General features: G+C 41.9%; 3 protein-coding genes across 4 annotated transcripts; all 3 read left to right on the top strand.

Moving 5' to 3' along the window:
- The first annotated feature begins 8 nt into the window (after positions 1 to 8).
- Positions 9 to 5,626, top strand: arhgef3l (Rho guanine nucleotide exchange factor (GEF) 3, like). 2 transcript variants are annotated; one of them, XM_086276069.1, is made up of 13 exons: positions 9 to 596; positions 927 to 975; positions 1,097 to 1,144; positions 1,685 to 1,738; positions 1,877 to 1,984; positions 2,079 to 2,237; positions 2,637 to 2,699; positions 2,780 to 2,876; positions 3,313 to 3,389; positions 3,554 to 3,811; positions 4,472 to 4,642; positions 4,812 to 5,004; positions 5,166 to 5,626. In XM_086276069.1, the coding sequence occupies exons 1-13, from the start codon at positions 559 to 561 to the stop codon at positions 5,411 to 5,413; spliced, it is 1,563 nt and encodes a 520-aa protein (XP_086132195.1). In that variant the 5' UTR covers positions 9 to 558; the 3' UTR covers positions 5,414 to 5,626. The 2 variants fall into 2 exon arrangements, with proteins under 2 accessions (XP_086132195.1, XP_086132194.1); XM_086276068.1 differs by having other exon boundaries at positions 1,094 to 1,144.
- A 136-nt stretch (positions 5,627 to 5,762) lies between these two features.
- On the top strand, positions 5,763 to 10,708 carry usp21 (ubiquitin specific peptidase 21). Its single transcript, XM_086276070.1, has 12 exons — positions 5,763 to 5,912; positions 6,334 to 6,758; positions 7,202 to 7,258; positions 7,352 to 7,469; positions 7,564 to 7,678; positions 7,848 to 7,967; positions 8,058 to 8,122; positions 8,205 to 8,392; positions 9,041 to 9,119; positions 9,220 to 9,327; positions 9,851 to 9,965; positions 10,116 to 10,708. Exons 2-12 carry the CDS (start codon positions 6,603 to 6,605, stop codon positions 10,207 to 10,209), a joined length of 1,215 nt encoding a protein of 404 aa, XP_086132196.1. The 5' UTR covers positions 5,763 to 5,912; positions 6,334 to 6,602; the 3' UTR covers positions 10,210 to 10,708.
- A 710-nt stretch (positions 10,709 to 11,418) lies between these two features.
- Positions 11,419 to 15,635, top strand: LOC147304723 (rho-related GTP-binding protein RhoA-C-like). The gene is made up of 5 exons (XM_086276075.1): positions 11,419 to 12,234; positions 12,780 to 12,935; positions 13,376 to 13,496; positions 13,582 to 13,712; positions 13,810 to 15,635. Exons 1-5 carry the CDS (start codon positions 12,109 to 12,111, stop codon positions 13,981 to 13,983), a joined length of 708 nt encoding a protein of 235 aa, XP_086132201.1. The 5' UTR covers positions 11,419 to 12,108; the 3' UTR covers positions 13,984 to 15,635.
- Positions 15,636 to 15,738: the final 103 nt, after the last annotated feature.

Raw genomic sequence — 15,738 nt, 5'->3', positions numbered from 1 at the left:
TCGTGTTAATGAGAAGTTTCATTATTAAACACATCCGGGAAATGCTGCCTGAATACCAAGATACCAAATGACAGTGACGAGAGTAATCAGATTTCTTTTTTCTTCCCCTTTTACTCCGGCGTTAAAGTAAATCATCTATGATGGCGTTTTGAATTTATAAATGTAGGCAAAGGATAATTTTTTTGTTTATTTTTTTTAAAAGGCAAATGGCTGTAGCTAATCTGTGCCACACAGGAGCAAGTATGTCGTTAGGTACTTTAGTGTGTGAAGTGCTCTTAGTTTAAAGACACGTTTGATACGTTTTGTGTAAGGCTTTGAACGCTCCTCCCTGACGAGAGCGGATACATGAATGTGTGCAACTCTAAAGGATGTGGTCGACTGTGAGATGAGGAAGAAAGTGAGGAGGAAGGAGTACACTGAACTCTCAACACGCTTCCTGCAAACAACTCGCTGTAAAGGACCCAAACAAAGAAGACGGGTGTAAATTTGGATTATTTGACCATTTGTGATTTTGAGAATGTGTCATGATTTGGTAAAGATGCACTGAAGAGAGAAACGATGGAAGTGGAGGAGACTGGTGAAAAAAGGACTTCCTGGTACGGTACCTTTTGCATTTATTATGCTTCCACCTTGGGCTGCTCTGTTACAAACTGGTGCTGAAAAATATTCCTGTTGATTAATCGTACTTCGTGTTCTAAGTGTGAATTTTCTGTGTTTGTCACCAGCATGATTACAAAACTTACATATTTGTACGACATGTGGAACAAAAACTCATTTTAATGCACTTTGCTAGAGCACGGCACATAAACAAGTCATTTGAATGTACACTGTCTACTTAAGTGTTATTTTGAATGTATCACACAATAAGATACGTTCCCTGTATGAATGTTTAATTTGTGCCCAGTAAGAGCTTTTCTTCTTTTCAGGTCCGGTGTGCCAGCAGAGGGACACTCAGTCCTCTGTGATCATGCAGGGGTAAGCTGCCACATCGGCTTTGGTTCTTGCACCATCTTTTTCCTGCATTAAAAACTAACGTTTAAAAAAAAATTAATTATTGTCCAAGAAACTCACTTTCATACACTGCTGTCTTTAGAAGAAGAGAAAACAAGACCCGGCCCCTGAACCTGTGATCAGAATCTCAGAGGTGAGTAAGAGACTGAGACGCATCGATGCTGCTGCTTCATGTTCATTTCTCTGTTTCTCTGTAACGAACGGAAGTTAGTCAACCTTACCTTTGTGACCACAATGCTGAGTGCAGAACTGACGGGAGATGTGAGCGCTGTGTTTGCAACCATGGAAGTTTTTGCAAGTCTATAAATGGAGTTTGTCTCATTTTCTTAAATTCCAGCTTATCTCGGTTTATTTTCACCTTTCAGATATTCTTTTTTTTTTTGCCAGCTGTACATTACATCATCCATATAATCCGAGGCTTTTTATTGATGCTATTAAAGTGTTGCTTGCAATTAAGACACAGCTGATGTGGTTAGTGTGGCAAAAAGAAATAGGCAGACATCTTGCAATTTCACTATAGAGGCACACTTTCAACCTTCTTCCTCTTTGAAAGACACACAGGAAATGAGAGATCTGCACCATGCAACATCTCGCCTCTCACCATCTTTGTCTTTCCACTTTCCTGAACTCGCGTGTACCTCGAGTTGATTTTTAACTTTTTAACATGTTTCAGGACGAGGAGGGAGAGGATGAGTGTGAAATGACGTCCGACCTGAAGGAATCGGAGGTGAGGTGTTCTGCAGATGCCAGATTTGTGTTCAGTTGTTTTAAAATCCTCTTGTGCACAGTTAGGTTTGAATGAATGAACCACAGCTTGTGGACTATTTTGTGCAGATCTTAAAAATGTTTTTTTGGTTCACTTCAGGAGCCCAGCAATAAGAGGGTTAAACCTGTGGCAAAGTCCAATAGCCTGACAGGCGTCTTAAACCCTGTGAAGACCCCTGCTCTGAAGCGCATCGGCCAGTCTATTTCGGTAACAAACACACTCGCAGTCCAGTCATACAAAGTGACCAGTGAATGAGTTTTGGGGTTTTGTATAACAGTCAGCTGCTCCTCTCTGTTCTCAGCGGTCTATCAGTTTTCGTACAGAAGCTCGACCTTTGCCCACAGCCCCCCTGCGTTCACGGACAAAGGCCTCCTCGTTTCCACGTCGCCGCAACAGCCAGTGTTGGAGTGACACTGTGGAAAGTCACGATCTGACTGCAAAGGAAATCAAACGGCAAGAGGTGCGCTAAACAAAAACCTCGTTATTAAAATACCTTGTTACTATAGCAGAATGTGTTTGGGGGCCTGTATATGGGTCAAGTTGTGTGGCTGTGGTTGCCGTGTAGGCGGAGTAACTTGTACCTACTCTTCATTTCTGTGAAGCTGCTCTTCATGGGTATTATGAAAGAGGATGTGAGCTGGCACTGAAGGCTCAACTTCCTTTATTGAACAATCAGCTGTGAGAGCTCGTGTTGTCTATTTAACTGACTTCTTATGCAACTCAACACAGTGAGTGTGTGTGTGTGTGTGTGTGTGTGTGTGTGTGTGTGTGTGTGTGTGTGTGTGTGTGTGCGCCGATATCTTTGTTATCACACTGGCAATAACGTGCGCATTCGTTAACTATTTTAAATGCCCTGCAGGTCATATACGAGCTAACCCAAGGAGAGAGACAGCTCATAGAGGACCTCAGTTTGGTTAAGAAGGTAGCTGCTCAACCTGAACAACACATTTAATCCACTCACATGCAGGCTTTTATGTGCTAACTGCCCGGGTCTGTTCCCAGGTGTACTATGAGCCCATGTTGAAGTTGGACATAATGACAGAGAGTGAGCTTGGACAGATCTTCGGTACTCTGGACTCACTCATCCCCCTCCATCAAGGTAACTTTGTTTTTGTGCAGCTTGTGCTGCTATCTCGAGCTCCACTTATGCATCAACACACCAGCTCATTTCCTGAATATGAAATTCAGGCAATGAGGTGAAGTCTTGATAAAGTATAGGTTGTTGCAGTTCAGTGTAATTACATCACAATCTGAAATAGTTACAAGTAAACAGGAGCAGGTAAAGTAGTTTTACAGCTCATACCATGTACTAAATGTTATCTAGGTATCATTTGAATTAAAGGCTCATTAAAAAAGAAATAAAAGCTTCTACACTGCCCAGCCCTGAAAACAAACTTCATAAAATGGGAAGTTGTATTTTTTTAATTAGTTTTTTTAGAAGTGCCGTATTTTTATGCACACTACTTGTTTTTGAGCTGTAGTGAAATAAGGTCAGCACAACTTGGAGTATCCTGTTTTCTTTTAATTCATATCAGATCTGCTGACTCGTCTCGAGCGACTGAGAGGATCAGAGAAAACGGTTGGAGAGGTGGGGCCAACTTTAATGCACTGGGTGAGTGAGAGAAGAAAAGTCAGCCTTCAGCTTCTCTCTGATTTTCCTTCTTAATCTTAACGTAATCTAACTTCTGTCTTTATGCATGTTTCCATCTTTCTTTTCCCGCTGACTTCACCTTCTTATCTCACTGCTGCGCACTCTTCCCATGCTTCTCTCTGCAGTTTCCTTGCCTGGAGGCGTATGTTACATATTGCTGTAACCAGGTGGGAGCCAAAGCTTTGCTGGACCAGAAAAAGCACGAGAAAAGAGTGGAGCACTTTCTGCGTCTGTGTCAGGAGTCCTCGTTCAGCAGGAAACTGGACCTGTGGAACTTCCTGGATCTCCCTCGGAGCCGTTTGGTCAAGTACCCTCTGCTGTTGAAAGAGATACAGAAGTGCACTCCGCCAGACCACCCAGATGAAGACACGCTGCCGGATGCTGTGAGTCGGGCTCCTACACAATCATTTACATCTGCAAGCATGTGAGAGAATTCACAGTTTAATCAGTGCCAGGTCTGCAGCAGCTGCAAAATACTGAAATCCACACTTATCAAGATGGTTGCAAGGTGTTGCTTTTAAATATAAAGCCTATAATTATAACACTGATTAGTTTTATTTTTACAGTCTAGCAAAGCATCCTCTCTTTTGTTGCATCAGATGCTGTAAATCCAAATTATTAATATTCACACATTTCTATCCATCAGTCTTCAAGTACGTTAAAATACAGTATTTCCTTTCCTGCGTTGCACAACAGTGCCTCCAGATGGCAACAAGGCCAGTTATTAATTCTTACCAGTATATTCACTAATCTGGCTCATCACTTTTACATTTACAGTTTGCAAAAGCAAATAAAAACATGACTCCGCAGTTAGTGCTGCATTTAAGATGCCTGCAGTCTCTTTAAAGTTTCCTTTGATGGTGTTTGAAAGAGGATACTGTTGACTAAACAAATTATCACACCAAACCACTCATTTAAATATGTTCTAAATATTCATAGTCATACTCTCTTGGCTGCAGCCCAGAATTTTAGCCCTACAAGAAGCAACAGGAGGAAAAGGGCCCTGTGTTGATGACATATTAAAAAGTCTTGGTTCTGTTCAGTTGGAGTTGATCCAGAGCATCGTGGCAGAGGTGAATAAAAAGACGGGGGAAGCAGAGTGTCAGTTCTACAGGCGGGGCCTGTCCTACCTCGAAGAGGGCCAGAGAGTGCCAGAGATCCAGCAGTCCCGCTTCATCTACTGCCATGGAGAACTCAAGAACAATAAGGGCCAGGTAGATGTTGTTTACTGGTCTTCACACTTTCAGAATCCAAATGAAGAGGCTAAAGTCATTTAAGGAGGGCAGAAGATGTTGGCTGTTCAGATTTGAGTGCTAGAAAGTTGGCTTCTCTGCCTTAGAAACTGTGTCAGCACATTTCTCTTGATCACTTGTCCCCCGTCAGCGGCTGCATGTGTTCCTATTTGAGCTGGTGTTGGTGCTGACGAGACCAGGAGAGGACAAGGACGGTGGTCAGGTGTTTAACGTGTACCGGCAGCCTCTGCCCAATGCCTTGATCAATCTGGAGGAGATCCCAGACGGCGAGGCTGCTGGAGGGGGCACCTTCAGAGGAGCCTTCACAGGGGGAAACGATAAAGGTAATATGATCGCATAATCTGCATACTTTATTTGTTTCGTATTTGCTGGTGAATTCTGTGACACAAACAAATGTCAGTAAGCCATCCCCTGTGCTCTGTTTTAGCTGAAGTGAAACTTTCCGCTCACCTTCCTTCTCCCTTCTCTTCTTTCCATCTTCTAGTGAAGAATTGTTTCCGCGTGAGCAGCAGAGGGCGCGCCAAAGCTCACTCGTACAGCCTGCAGGCCAACGACTCCTTCAGCAAGCAGCAGTGGATCACCTGTCTGCGCCAAGCCATCGTCCAGTCACGCGACAGGACAGCCCACACCAGCCAGTCACAGTTGTCTCCTCACCACGATCCCGCCCTGTATCACATAGCCGAGCTCAGCCTCAGCTCGGACACAGAAATGGCAGACCACACCAGTCGCTGACTGTCAGACTGAGCGGCACGTGTACATTGACTGTCTGCGAATGATGAATGTGTTTAGATATTTTCAGCGATATTAATGTTCTTTTTATTATTTTTTCCTGTCTGCAATTGCAGTGATTGCTGTATAAAGTGAGAACAGTACTGAATGTGAATTGACCAAAGAAAAAAATTTGTTTTTGAGTTTGTATAATTAATAAACTGACACGTAAAAGATTGTTGAGGCACTCGTGGGAAAGTACACAAAGACAGGTCTAAGTATAGCCAACAAGATCTACAGAGAAAGGATTAGAGCTGATTATCCTCCACCCCTCCCTCTCGCACTCTCCATCTCCCTCCTTCTCTCATTGACACCGGTGACAGGACAGGGGAGAGGTAGACTTTCAGCTCTGGCCAACAGGCACACAGTGAAACAGTAGACGGCCCCTTATGCATTTTTAACAGCTCAGCAGATGATGGGAACAGTTTGGTTGGGACAGTTTGTCCACAGATAGAGTGACCAGGTGAGTCCGGACCGCTCTGTGTGTTTGTTAGTCCTGCTACATTTGACCGGCTTTATTTGCAAAGTTACTTTGTTTGCAAATAAAGTGTTTACGAGTTACCTCCAAAAGTCAGTAACGTTTGGCATTGCTTAGATCTCAGGAGACGCCTCGTGTGTGTGACTGGTGTGTTATTGATTACATAACCGAGTGTTTTAATGTGTTCTGTTGAGCTGAATCCAGCTCGAGTGATATTTCCAAAAATGCTTTTAAAATTTGTTTTAAACGTGACATGTTCATGTGTGGATGCAAACTTTCTGTGCTCTCGTGCGTGCCGCAGTAACGAGACAGTTGTGTAATGGATCAGCTTCATCTACTTATGAGACGGGTTTAGCGTCAGAGACGGTCATTCACAGAGTACTTGTTCTTTTTTTATTCCCTTCAGCTGTAAATGTCATTTTTCTGAAAAGGAAAAAGTTCTTCATCATACTTCATTCACCAAAGAGCTGGATTACATGTCTTGTGAGACAGATTAGGCCTGTGTGAGACCACCGCGTCCTGCTCACCTCTGAGTCTGAATGTCAAATAAATTAGGAAGAACAGCTTTCCCCATCTCAGGCGCAAACCATCTGGCTAGGATTTCTTTGGGAAGGCCACCTTTCTATCTCAGGACCCATTCTGTTAGCGACTTTAGCCGGTTACTAGTATAAAAGGATGCCTGGAGCCAGCAGTGTCAGTGGGGAGGGCTCTTGTGAAGCTCTGTGTCGGACCCTGGTGTCTCAGAACGGCCTCCAGAGAGAGACGACCGACATCTCCCAGTCTGTCCTCTACACATCGCTGATGGGCCTGCTTCTGGTCGCTGACAATGAGGTGTGGACAACACAGGAAAAATATGGCGTTAATATATCCTCAAACTTTTAAAAGCTCTTAAAGTGAAATTTTACCTGAGAAAAACACAAGCACAGACAAAGAAAGGTGTGAAGTTGTTAAGGGAGAATACACATCAACACACATGTTTAAACACCTGTCAGCCCTCGTTGGTCTCTAATAGGATGAACTCTCGAGGCTGACCTCCTTTTAGTCTCTTCTGCTATGCTAATGAGATAAGAAAGCTAAATCTGTCCTGCCAAAGTTAAACACACACTGACATGGCGGGGTCAAGGCAGACAGTCACATGGAGTACCAGCACATCCAGAGGTCACGTAGTAGGACACACACTGTGTGTTTTGAAATAAATGAACAGTGCTCTGTATGGTACTCGCAGATCCGACAGATCTGTGTTCATCGACTTCCTTTTGTTTTTTACATTTCAGAAGGAGCAGCTCACCTTAGGAAGAGGCAGGACTGGCCTTAGAAACGTAGGAAACACCGTAAGTAAAGATCACAGATGAAACTCTTAAAGGGCCTCTGAAATGAACATTATTTGACATCACTCTCCCTTTTTTCTTTTGTTTTGGACCCAGTGTTTTCTAAATGCAGTTGTCCAGTGTTTGTCTCACACATGTGGCCTGCGGGGCTACTGCCTGCTCAGATCTTACAAGCACGAGAAGTTCTCCAAAGAGGAAGCTAAACTGATGGAAGGTGCATTTCCTCTCCTTCCTGTTCTGTCTTGACTGTCTCTCCTGCGTCAGAGTTTCATGTTTTCTTCTTGTTTCTGTTTTTCTTGCCATGCCAGCTTTCTCTAAGGTGCTGTCGGGCCTTTGGGATGTAAATGAAGGAGACAAAGTTGTAAATCCTAGACAGTTTTACAATGTATTCACAGAAGCAGTGCCTTACTTCAATGGTTACAGGTGAGGATATGGATTTGTTTTGTGGGGGGGTTCTGTTTCGCCTTTCCTCGAGGTTAACAACTTTTTTACCACTTATGTGTAAACTGTTAAACTCCTTCTCTTGTTCCACTTGTACAGACTTTTGATTCTTGTGAAGAACTAGTTGCTAATTTTTCTGCGTTCACCACAGTCAACAGGATGCTCAGGAGTTCCTCAGGTTCCTACTCGACAAGCTGCATACCGAAATAAATCGCAGACCATACGTTAGACGAGCCGGGAAGGAGCCCGAACAAAAATTTGCTAGGTTTCGGTGTGTATGCTAAAATGAATAAATCTGTCCTTAAAACAGTGATTACCTGCATGTGAGCACGTTCTGATCATTTTTCTTATCCTCCCTTAGAATATCTGAGGAGGCGGCTGTCATGTGGAAGAAGCACTTGGAGAGAGATGACAGCATAATTGTTGGTGAGGAGAGCCACTCCAGTCAAATTCATCCATTATTTTTATCCCCGTTAAAGCAGACCGCTGATCATTCTGGTCCCTACAGATCTGTTCTCAGGCCAGCTGCGGAGCTCACTGCATTGCTCAGTCTGCTCTCACTACTCCAACACGTTTGATGTGTTCTGCGATTTGTCACTGCCCATCCCCAAGAGGAGTTCTACTGGGGAGGTCACGCTCAGGGAGTGTCTGGACCTCTTCTCTCAGGAGGAGAAACTGGACAAGGAGAATTCGCCAGTAAGTTAAAGCGATGATTGTCGAATCTCAGCAACTGTCTGGATCAGCAATAGTGTGATTAAAACATATCGACACAGACACTGTAAGCAAGGAGATGATTTAACACAGTTTTGATCCATTTATGACCTACACATATCATTACGTTTTTGTCTTTATTCCATATAAAGATCATAACATATAGATGTGTGAAAGAAGTCAAATGGCTTGAACAGTAAAGCTACTTTCAGCTGCTCTCTTATTTACATGGGGGGTAATAACAGCAGGTAGCTCCAGATGTGGCAGATGTTTTTACACTTCCTGTCACAAGCCCAAAGGAATTTGTGTCCCCTCCCGGGATCAAACCGGGGAGTTGGGTAAACTGCTAGACTCCAAACGACTAATACAGTGATCTCATCAATATGAAAACATTTCAAAGAAATGCAATCATCTGGCACAAAAAAACATTTAATTTCATAAACAGTGAGGCAGATGATGAGAATTCTCGAATTTCTTTCTGTCATAAGAGTGTCCAACTTAAGTGCATCTTAGTTATTAGTGGCTCACTAAACAACATTGCTCATTTGTACTTGATATATACGCCGGACCCTGTGTGCATGTGTAAGGTATGTTGTGTTGAGGTGTGTATATGTGTGTTTATACATTCTTCAGATGTGCGAGAGGTGTAACAGGCGTACAGAGTGCACCAAGCGGCTGTCTATCCAGAGGTTTCCCCAGGTTATAGTGATCCGTATCCTTGGCAACAACTCTTCCACTTGTGATGCTTTTAGGCGTGTGATTTTTATCTGCACAGATGTGTGACGCTAATAATACTTAACGGTCTCGATAAGATCTGAACCGTTTCACGACGTCAAGGTGGTCCATCAGTAAAAGCACTATATATGTGTCCTTCCCACTCACCAACCTGGACCTTGGACCATACGGACCTGTCGACTGTGGTAAGAGAACCGAGCCTGTCTGATCCATTCATGCTGTGTTCCTCTATGCTGTATTTTCAACAAAAGGAGTGCAGCTAAAGGTTGAAGCAATAAAATGTGGAAGAAAACCTGGGCTTTTAACTTTTTGACACAAGTGGGTAGAGCGCACTACAAAACCGTTTTAAGAGCTTGCTTTACATGATTTTATTTTGACAAATGGCTGGTGAGAGAGAGGAAAAAGAGAGTTAGAAGAAAAGGCATAAATCAGCTGCAAAAAAGGTTTTTAGCTGTGAACTATGAATCTGTTGTTTTAAGCATAGGGAGGTTAACATGATGATTCACTGACTCAAACCATGCATTGTAATAGAAAATAAAGGAATATTGGGATATACGCAATCATATCCTAATTTAATCGCTTGCAACAGAGATTATTCCATAAACTGCACATCTGGAATTCTGACACAATACAGTTCTGAACCCTGGATTAAGTAACTCATTGTATTTATGTTACTATATAATTCTGGATCTATGTTTGTCCCCACAGGCTCAGTTCTGTATGATTTATATGCAATATGTAACCATGCTGGGACAGTAAACATGGGACATTACACAGCCTGCTGCTTAGATGAAAATGGCTGGTGCTTCTACAATGATTCCAGGTGAGATATCATTTCGTTTTACACACAATATATACATATTTTGACAACTGTACATCAAAGGTGGTCTATATATTTGAGAAACCCTGCTTATTCTGTATTAAGATATGTTTGCATAAACCTGAAACTTTCCCTTCGTCTGCCCATTGACAGTGTGACTCCACTCACAGAGAACCAGCTTCAGACCAATCAAGCCTATGTGCTGTTCTACCAGCGCAGCAACAGCACCGCCACCGTCAGGAAATAGACTGGCTGCCAAGCAGCCAATCAGAGCAACTTTACCTCCAGTGTCCATAGAAACAAATAGACAGCAGTATTGTGCTCTGACATCGGCAAACTTCTCATACTCGATGAGCTTACCCTCAAATGAACTGAGGAGGAGGAGAGCAGCCATGCTCAGTCTAACAGGGCTTGAAGACATGGTCCTCCCCCTAAAAACCGTAGAGATGCTTTTCAAGTGTCTCACTAAGACAGCTCAGACAGACCATAGCCTTAAGAGTCTCTGTGCCCTAGTTCTCAGGCATGAGCGAGTGACGTGCTTAGAATGATGCAGAGCTCTTAATGTAATACAATCACGACTCATGCTTGTTATGATATTGTGCAAAAAATTTTTTGAGTTGGGACATACAAATATATGCAAAAGACTTGTTCCCTTGGGTGAAATTACAGTTTGTGGATTTTTGTAAGTGAAAATACATAAATAAAAGCCCTGCAGAAATCTCTAAATAAAATGAACCTTTTTCAAATGTCAATCTACTTTTTGTTAAATGTAAAAAGTTATGCAGCGATCATGAAAATGTTCAGTGAATAATTACGCATTTTATTTCAGGTGCCTGTCAAAACACTCGAGGTCATCTCACACAGAAGAGTTAAAACTAGAGTAATAAACTGACAAATACCCATCAAGCTAATAAACAAAATCTACAATATGCAAAATTGTTGAGATCAGAGGATTCATATTAGAAGACCATCAGAGTGAATATGCCACTTTTAAAGAAGCGTGTCTGGTGGGATGGAATTCCAAAGGTGGTGAGCAGAGTACTGAGGCCTCTAGACCCCATGGTAGTCAAATGGCGGGGAATGGACAGTAAGAAGGAGGGAAGAAGAAGAGTGTGAATTGTTTTGCTGATGTGCAAAAGTTCAGAGAAGTAAAGAATCTTGAAATCAGTACGATTTTTAAGTGGAGCTGCTGAAGAGCAGGTGTGATGTGATTAATGGAAGGAGTTCTGGTGATGGTGTGAGCAGCAGAGTTCTAGACTTGCAAGGAAAAACAAAAAGAAAATCGTTACAGCAGTTAATGTGGGACGTAACCAAGGTGTGAACAAGTACCGCAGTGTTATTAGGTGTGAGAAATGGACCAAGGTGATTGATGTTACAAAGATGAAAGTATGAGGATGCCTGAGTCAAGAGGGAGGGAGAAACTGAGGAGTTGTCAATAGGGAGGGTAAAAAATTACATTTAGACATGATGGATTTGTTGCCAATGAGGAGAACCTCAGTTTTATTAATGTTCAGTTTGAAAAAAGCTGCATTTGATTTGAGTCAAATGCAGAAGGCTGTGGGTGGGAGAGTAATGGTAGGTTTGTTAGACAGGTAGAGTTGCATACAATCAGCATAACAATGGAAGCTGATATTAAATTTATGAAGGGGTCCCAGGACAGATTCTTGGGGGACACCAGTAGTAAATGGGATTTATACATTTTTTTTATTAATAAACTGAGTGCTGCTGGAGAAATAGGATTTAAAACCCAAGTTCAAATAGGATGAGCATGGTTAGTCAGCTGGGGAGACTAACCAGACTGGAATGGTGCATATGTACAAATGCATTCATATATACACACCCATTTTGTGTGTATTCAAACTATAAACATACTGTTCACCTATGGTGATTATGGTCACCATAGGTTGACATTCCTATACAAATTAGTAGTCCAGTACCTTAACTTAATTAATGAATTCGCACAGTTCGGAGAGAGCAATGTCCTTCAGACAAAATACCCAATTTTGCTGAAAGTAATATGGATTTGCCCCAGATTTCAACAGATCCTTCTTTTGCTCATGCGCCACCTCCCCGTCAACTTTCATAAAATTCAGCTGGGTTGTTTTTGCGTTATCTCGCTAACAAACAGATAAACAAACGGCCACCTATGTATTATTCCCCGTCACACCGGTTTTTACTTGCGAATGACGTAATAGTGCGCATGTGTACTAGCGGTGGGCGGAGTTTTCCAGTCGGTCAGGAAGAGGAGAAAGGCGTACAGAGAAACACCAAGGTAATCAAATTCTCCATATAACGTATAAACTTTAAGCCGATTCTTGTTTCAGGCGCATAAATATGGCTGTGATGGGATGAATACTGTAGTTATAATTTAAGAGGGAGGATTTTGAATGACAATAATAAAACTCATAGGAAACACCGCTAGCTTTCCTGCTAGCAAAGGCTGGTTTGACAGGCCCCAGACTGGAGTAGTCGGGCTTTTAGTAGGAATAGGAATGTAGCACGGAAACGTTTGAGTAATTGTTTCTACACCTCAGTGGCACCTCCGCCTGTTTGCCATCGGTTCCGGCTTTAAATGTACATAGTAACGTAAGCTAGGAACTATTTGCCAAACTGTACGGTTAACGAGACCTCTGTGCGTTACTAGCGATTTCTGATGTATTTTTGTGCTAGATGTCAGCAAAGGGAAACTGTAAGCGAAGCATCGGAAAATTTTAGTCCTATTTAGACTGCTTATTTATTAATGCACCTCAAAGTGTTTCCTTTTAACTGGGGAGTATTGTCTTAGGATGCGCAACAATGTTTTCAACTCTTCCATAGATGGCTGCTATCAGAAAGAAGTTGGTGATCGTCGGTGATGGTGCGTGTGGGAAAACCTGTCTCCTCATCGTGTTCAGTAAGGACCAGTTCCCAGAGGTCTACGTACCCACTGTGTTTGAAAACTATGTGGCAGACATTGAAGTGGACGCGAAACAGGTGAGAGGGAATGATGGTTTGCAAATAATTTTGATTGTAATGCTGTGGGTGCTTGTATGGCATTTAAATAAAAGCAATTGCCCTCTTTAATTAGTTGCTAATGGACCGGTACTTGGCACCTTTCTACTCAATTTGAGCATTTGAAGTGATTTCTGCCAGTCTAGTGACATTTACTCAATCATACATATTTATCTAACATTCGTTATCACACTTCAATGGGTGCATCAGGGGCAACTCATTCTTCAATATCTTGTCTCAGGATGCTTCAACACAACCAGTGAATTTTTATTATGTTGCATCGTGGTCATCAGACTAGCTGCTGCTATACCATATCTAGTCTGTCTAACTAATCAAATTATATTATTATCATTTCTGCCTTTGCTTTTCTTCTTCCGTAGATTTATCCAGTCATTTAACTCTGTTACTCTCTGTCTTTTCAGGTAGAGCTAGCACTTTGGGACACAGCGGGTCAGGAAGATTATGACAGGCTGAGGCCCCTGTCCTACCCAGACACAGATGTTATCCTCATGTGCTTCTCTGTGGACAGTCCTGACAGTTTAGGTACCATCTGAGCACCATCCATACTAGTAAGCATTGAACCCCTTGATGTATGTAATTAATTGCTTTTTCATTCTCCTCACTGTAGAGAATATTCCAGAAAAGTGGACTCCTGAGGTGAAGCACTTTTGTCCAAATGTTCCCATCATCCTGGTAGGAAATAAAAAAGATCTGCGCAATGATGACCACACCAGACGAGAGCTAGCCAAAATGAAACAGGTAAATGTGGTGGCTTCAGAAAATTCAGCTAAACAAACAAGTTAAATCAATAAAATAATATTCAAATGTAAACTTTCTTTGTGACATGTGTCCCCAGGAACCAGTCAAATATGAAGATGGCAAAGAGATGGCAAACCGCATCAGTGCCTACGGCTACCAAGAGTGTTCTGCCAAAACCAAAGATGGTGTGAGGGAAGTCTTTGAGATGGCAACTAGAGCTGCGCTGCAGGCCAAGAAGCGTAACAGGAAGTCCACCTGCCTACTGTTATAGGCACTGGGAGCAGAGGGGGCTGTCCTTAAGCACAGATAGAGAGGACAGGCTCCACTGAAATTTGACAGGGGGGGATATTTGGGGTGGGGGAATGGGAAAGAAAAGTTATGCAGATGCTCAATTTCCGATCACCCAGTTACCCCTAGCAAAGTGGAGCAGATCTGAAATGATTCAAAAGACCACACACACCATGGTTTTTGGACTCTTAAGTTGTGTGCCACTTTTCTTGCATCAATTTAAATACAAAAGAAAAGAAATCTAATCTAGAAGTTTGCAGGGCAGGTTATGGGTATAATTTGAAGTTGACTAGTTCAAAACAGGGGAGCAAATGTGCCATGATGGAAATTAGGAGAGAAAAGGTCGATAGAAGGCCAAAGACACTGAGAACACAAGAGAAGTCAGAAAAGGACATGATTAGGTTTGAATTTAGGCCATCTCTAAGTAAATTTTACACAGTATCGCCTACATGTAGTGCCTTGAGAGTGATGGTTGTTGAGGGGTGGGGATTCATAACTTAGGGTATTATTTGTCATTTGTAAGAGTCCACACCTCACATTTGAAGGCTTTCTCCCTGTCACTGGCTTGGGTACTTCAGGCCCATTTTCTGACTCAGGCGATATGCAGGGGTATGCCTAAAGTTAGATTGTATGAGATATTTTCCCATACAGAATTACTTACCTGTACTTTAGAGTGTGTGTATGCATTTGTATGGTAGTTTGTTTTTCTCCAGTGCAGCTCTGCATGCAGTGAATGTGTGTATATTTGTGTGGTTGTGTATTAACATGTGTCTACGTACTGTATGCATGGAAAGGCCGTCTGTGTCACTGACCTTAACCCCTGTTTTCCATGCCAAAGTTACCCTCCCCCCCCCAATGGCCACATTTCATGGCTCAGGTGGGTAATGAAATTAACAGCTACTCAGAGTGACATAGAAACCTTCACTTTACTGGAAGACATCATACTATATAGCCAGAGGCACAATCAGGTTAAACACATGAGTTTTTAGGACCTTTTTTGATTGTGTTAATCAGTGGGTCAAATCATAAGTGGTGTAGCTGATAAGTTCAATATTCTTTCAGATAGATGGTAGGCTTATCTTATCACTATATTATCTGTTATGTACTGTATGTCTTACAAGGCCTTGTAAGGACATGGTAATGTTGTGTACTTCGAGTTTGCCTTTTACTCCATTCTCCCCATTCCCCTCTTTACTGATATTGTCATTATTGTACTATATAACTTTTTATTGTTGATGCCTAATTTACTTCATATATTTTAATCATTTTACTCGATCCTGTTGTTATGGTCAGCTTATGTCAGTTAAATGATGAATTGTAACCGCTGTCTCATTTAATTAATAGAAAGTCAAGGTCAAGGGGCTGGGCCAGAGTATTTTGAGGGTGGGTTGCTAGAGGGTTTTTTGTTTGTTGTTGTTGTTTTTTTTCGTTTTTTTTTCTTTACTGTGATATGTATGGGTATTTCTGGATTATTTTTTTTTTCATAAAGCTGGTATTAGGGTTATCTGTTTTAAGGTATTTATGTGTTCTTTGATTTATTCATTTATTAATATTTACCATTTCCCTGTCTTTTTAAATTACTTTCCTGTTGTTGTTTTTTTCCTAAAATAAAATTGCACATAACATGTCTATATATCTGATTGTTTGATTGTTTTGTTTTTTGTTCATATCAACTCTAATATATAAATACATTTGTAACAACGCAGTGCATTTTTACCCCCTTTTAAATCAATCATGG

This window comes from Aulonocara sp. 'chitande type north' Nkhata Bay, linkage group LG20 (assembly GCF_057382095.1).
Source record: "Aulonocara sp. 'chitande type north' Nkhata Bay isolate Kocher_YH1m ecotype deep benthic linkage group LG20, A_spYH_male_GT1.1, whole genome shotgun sequence".
In the NCBI taxonomy this organism is placed as follows: Eukaryota; Metazoa; Chordata; class Actinopteri; order Cichliformes; family Cichlidae; genus Aulonocara; species Aulonocara sp. 'chitande type north' Nkhata Bay.
This window is presented reverse-complemented; position numbering and strand designations above follow the sequence as displayed.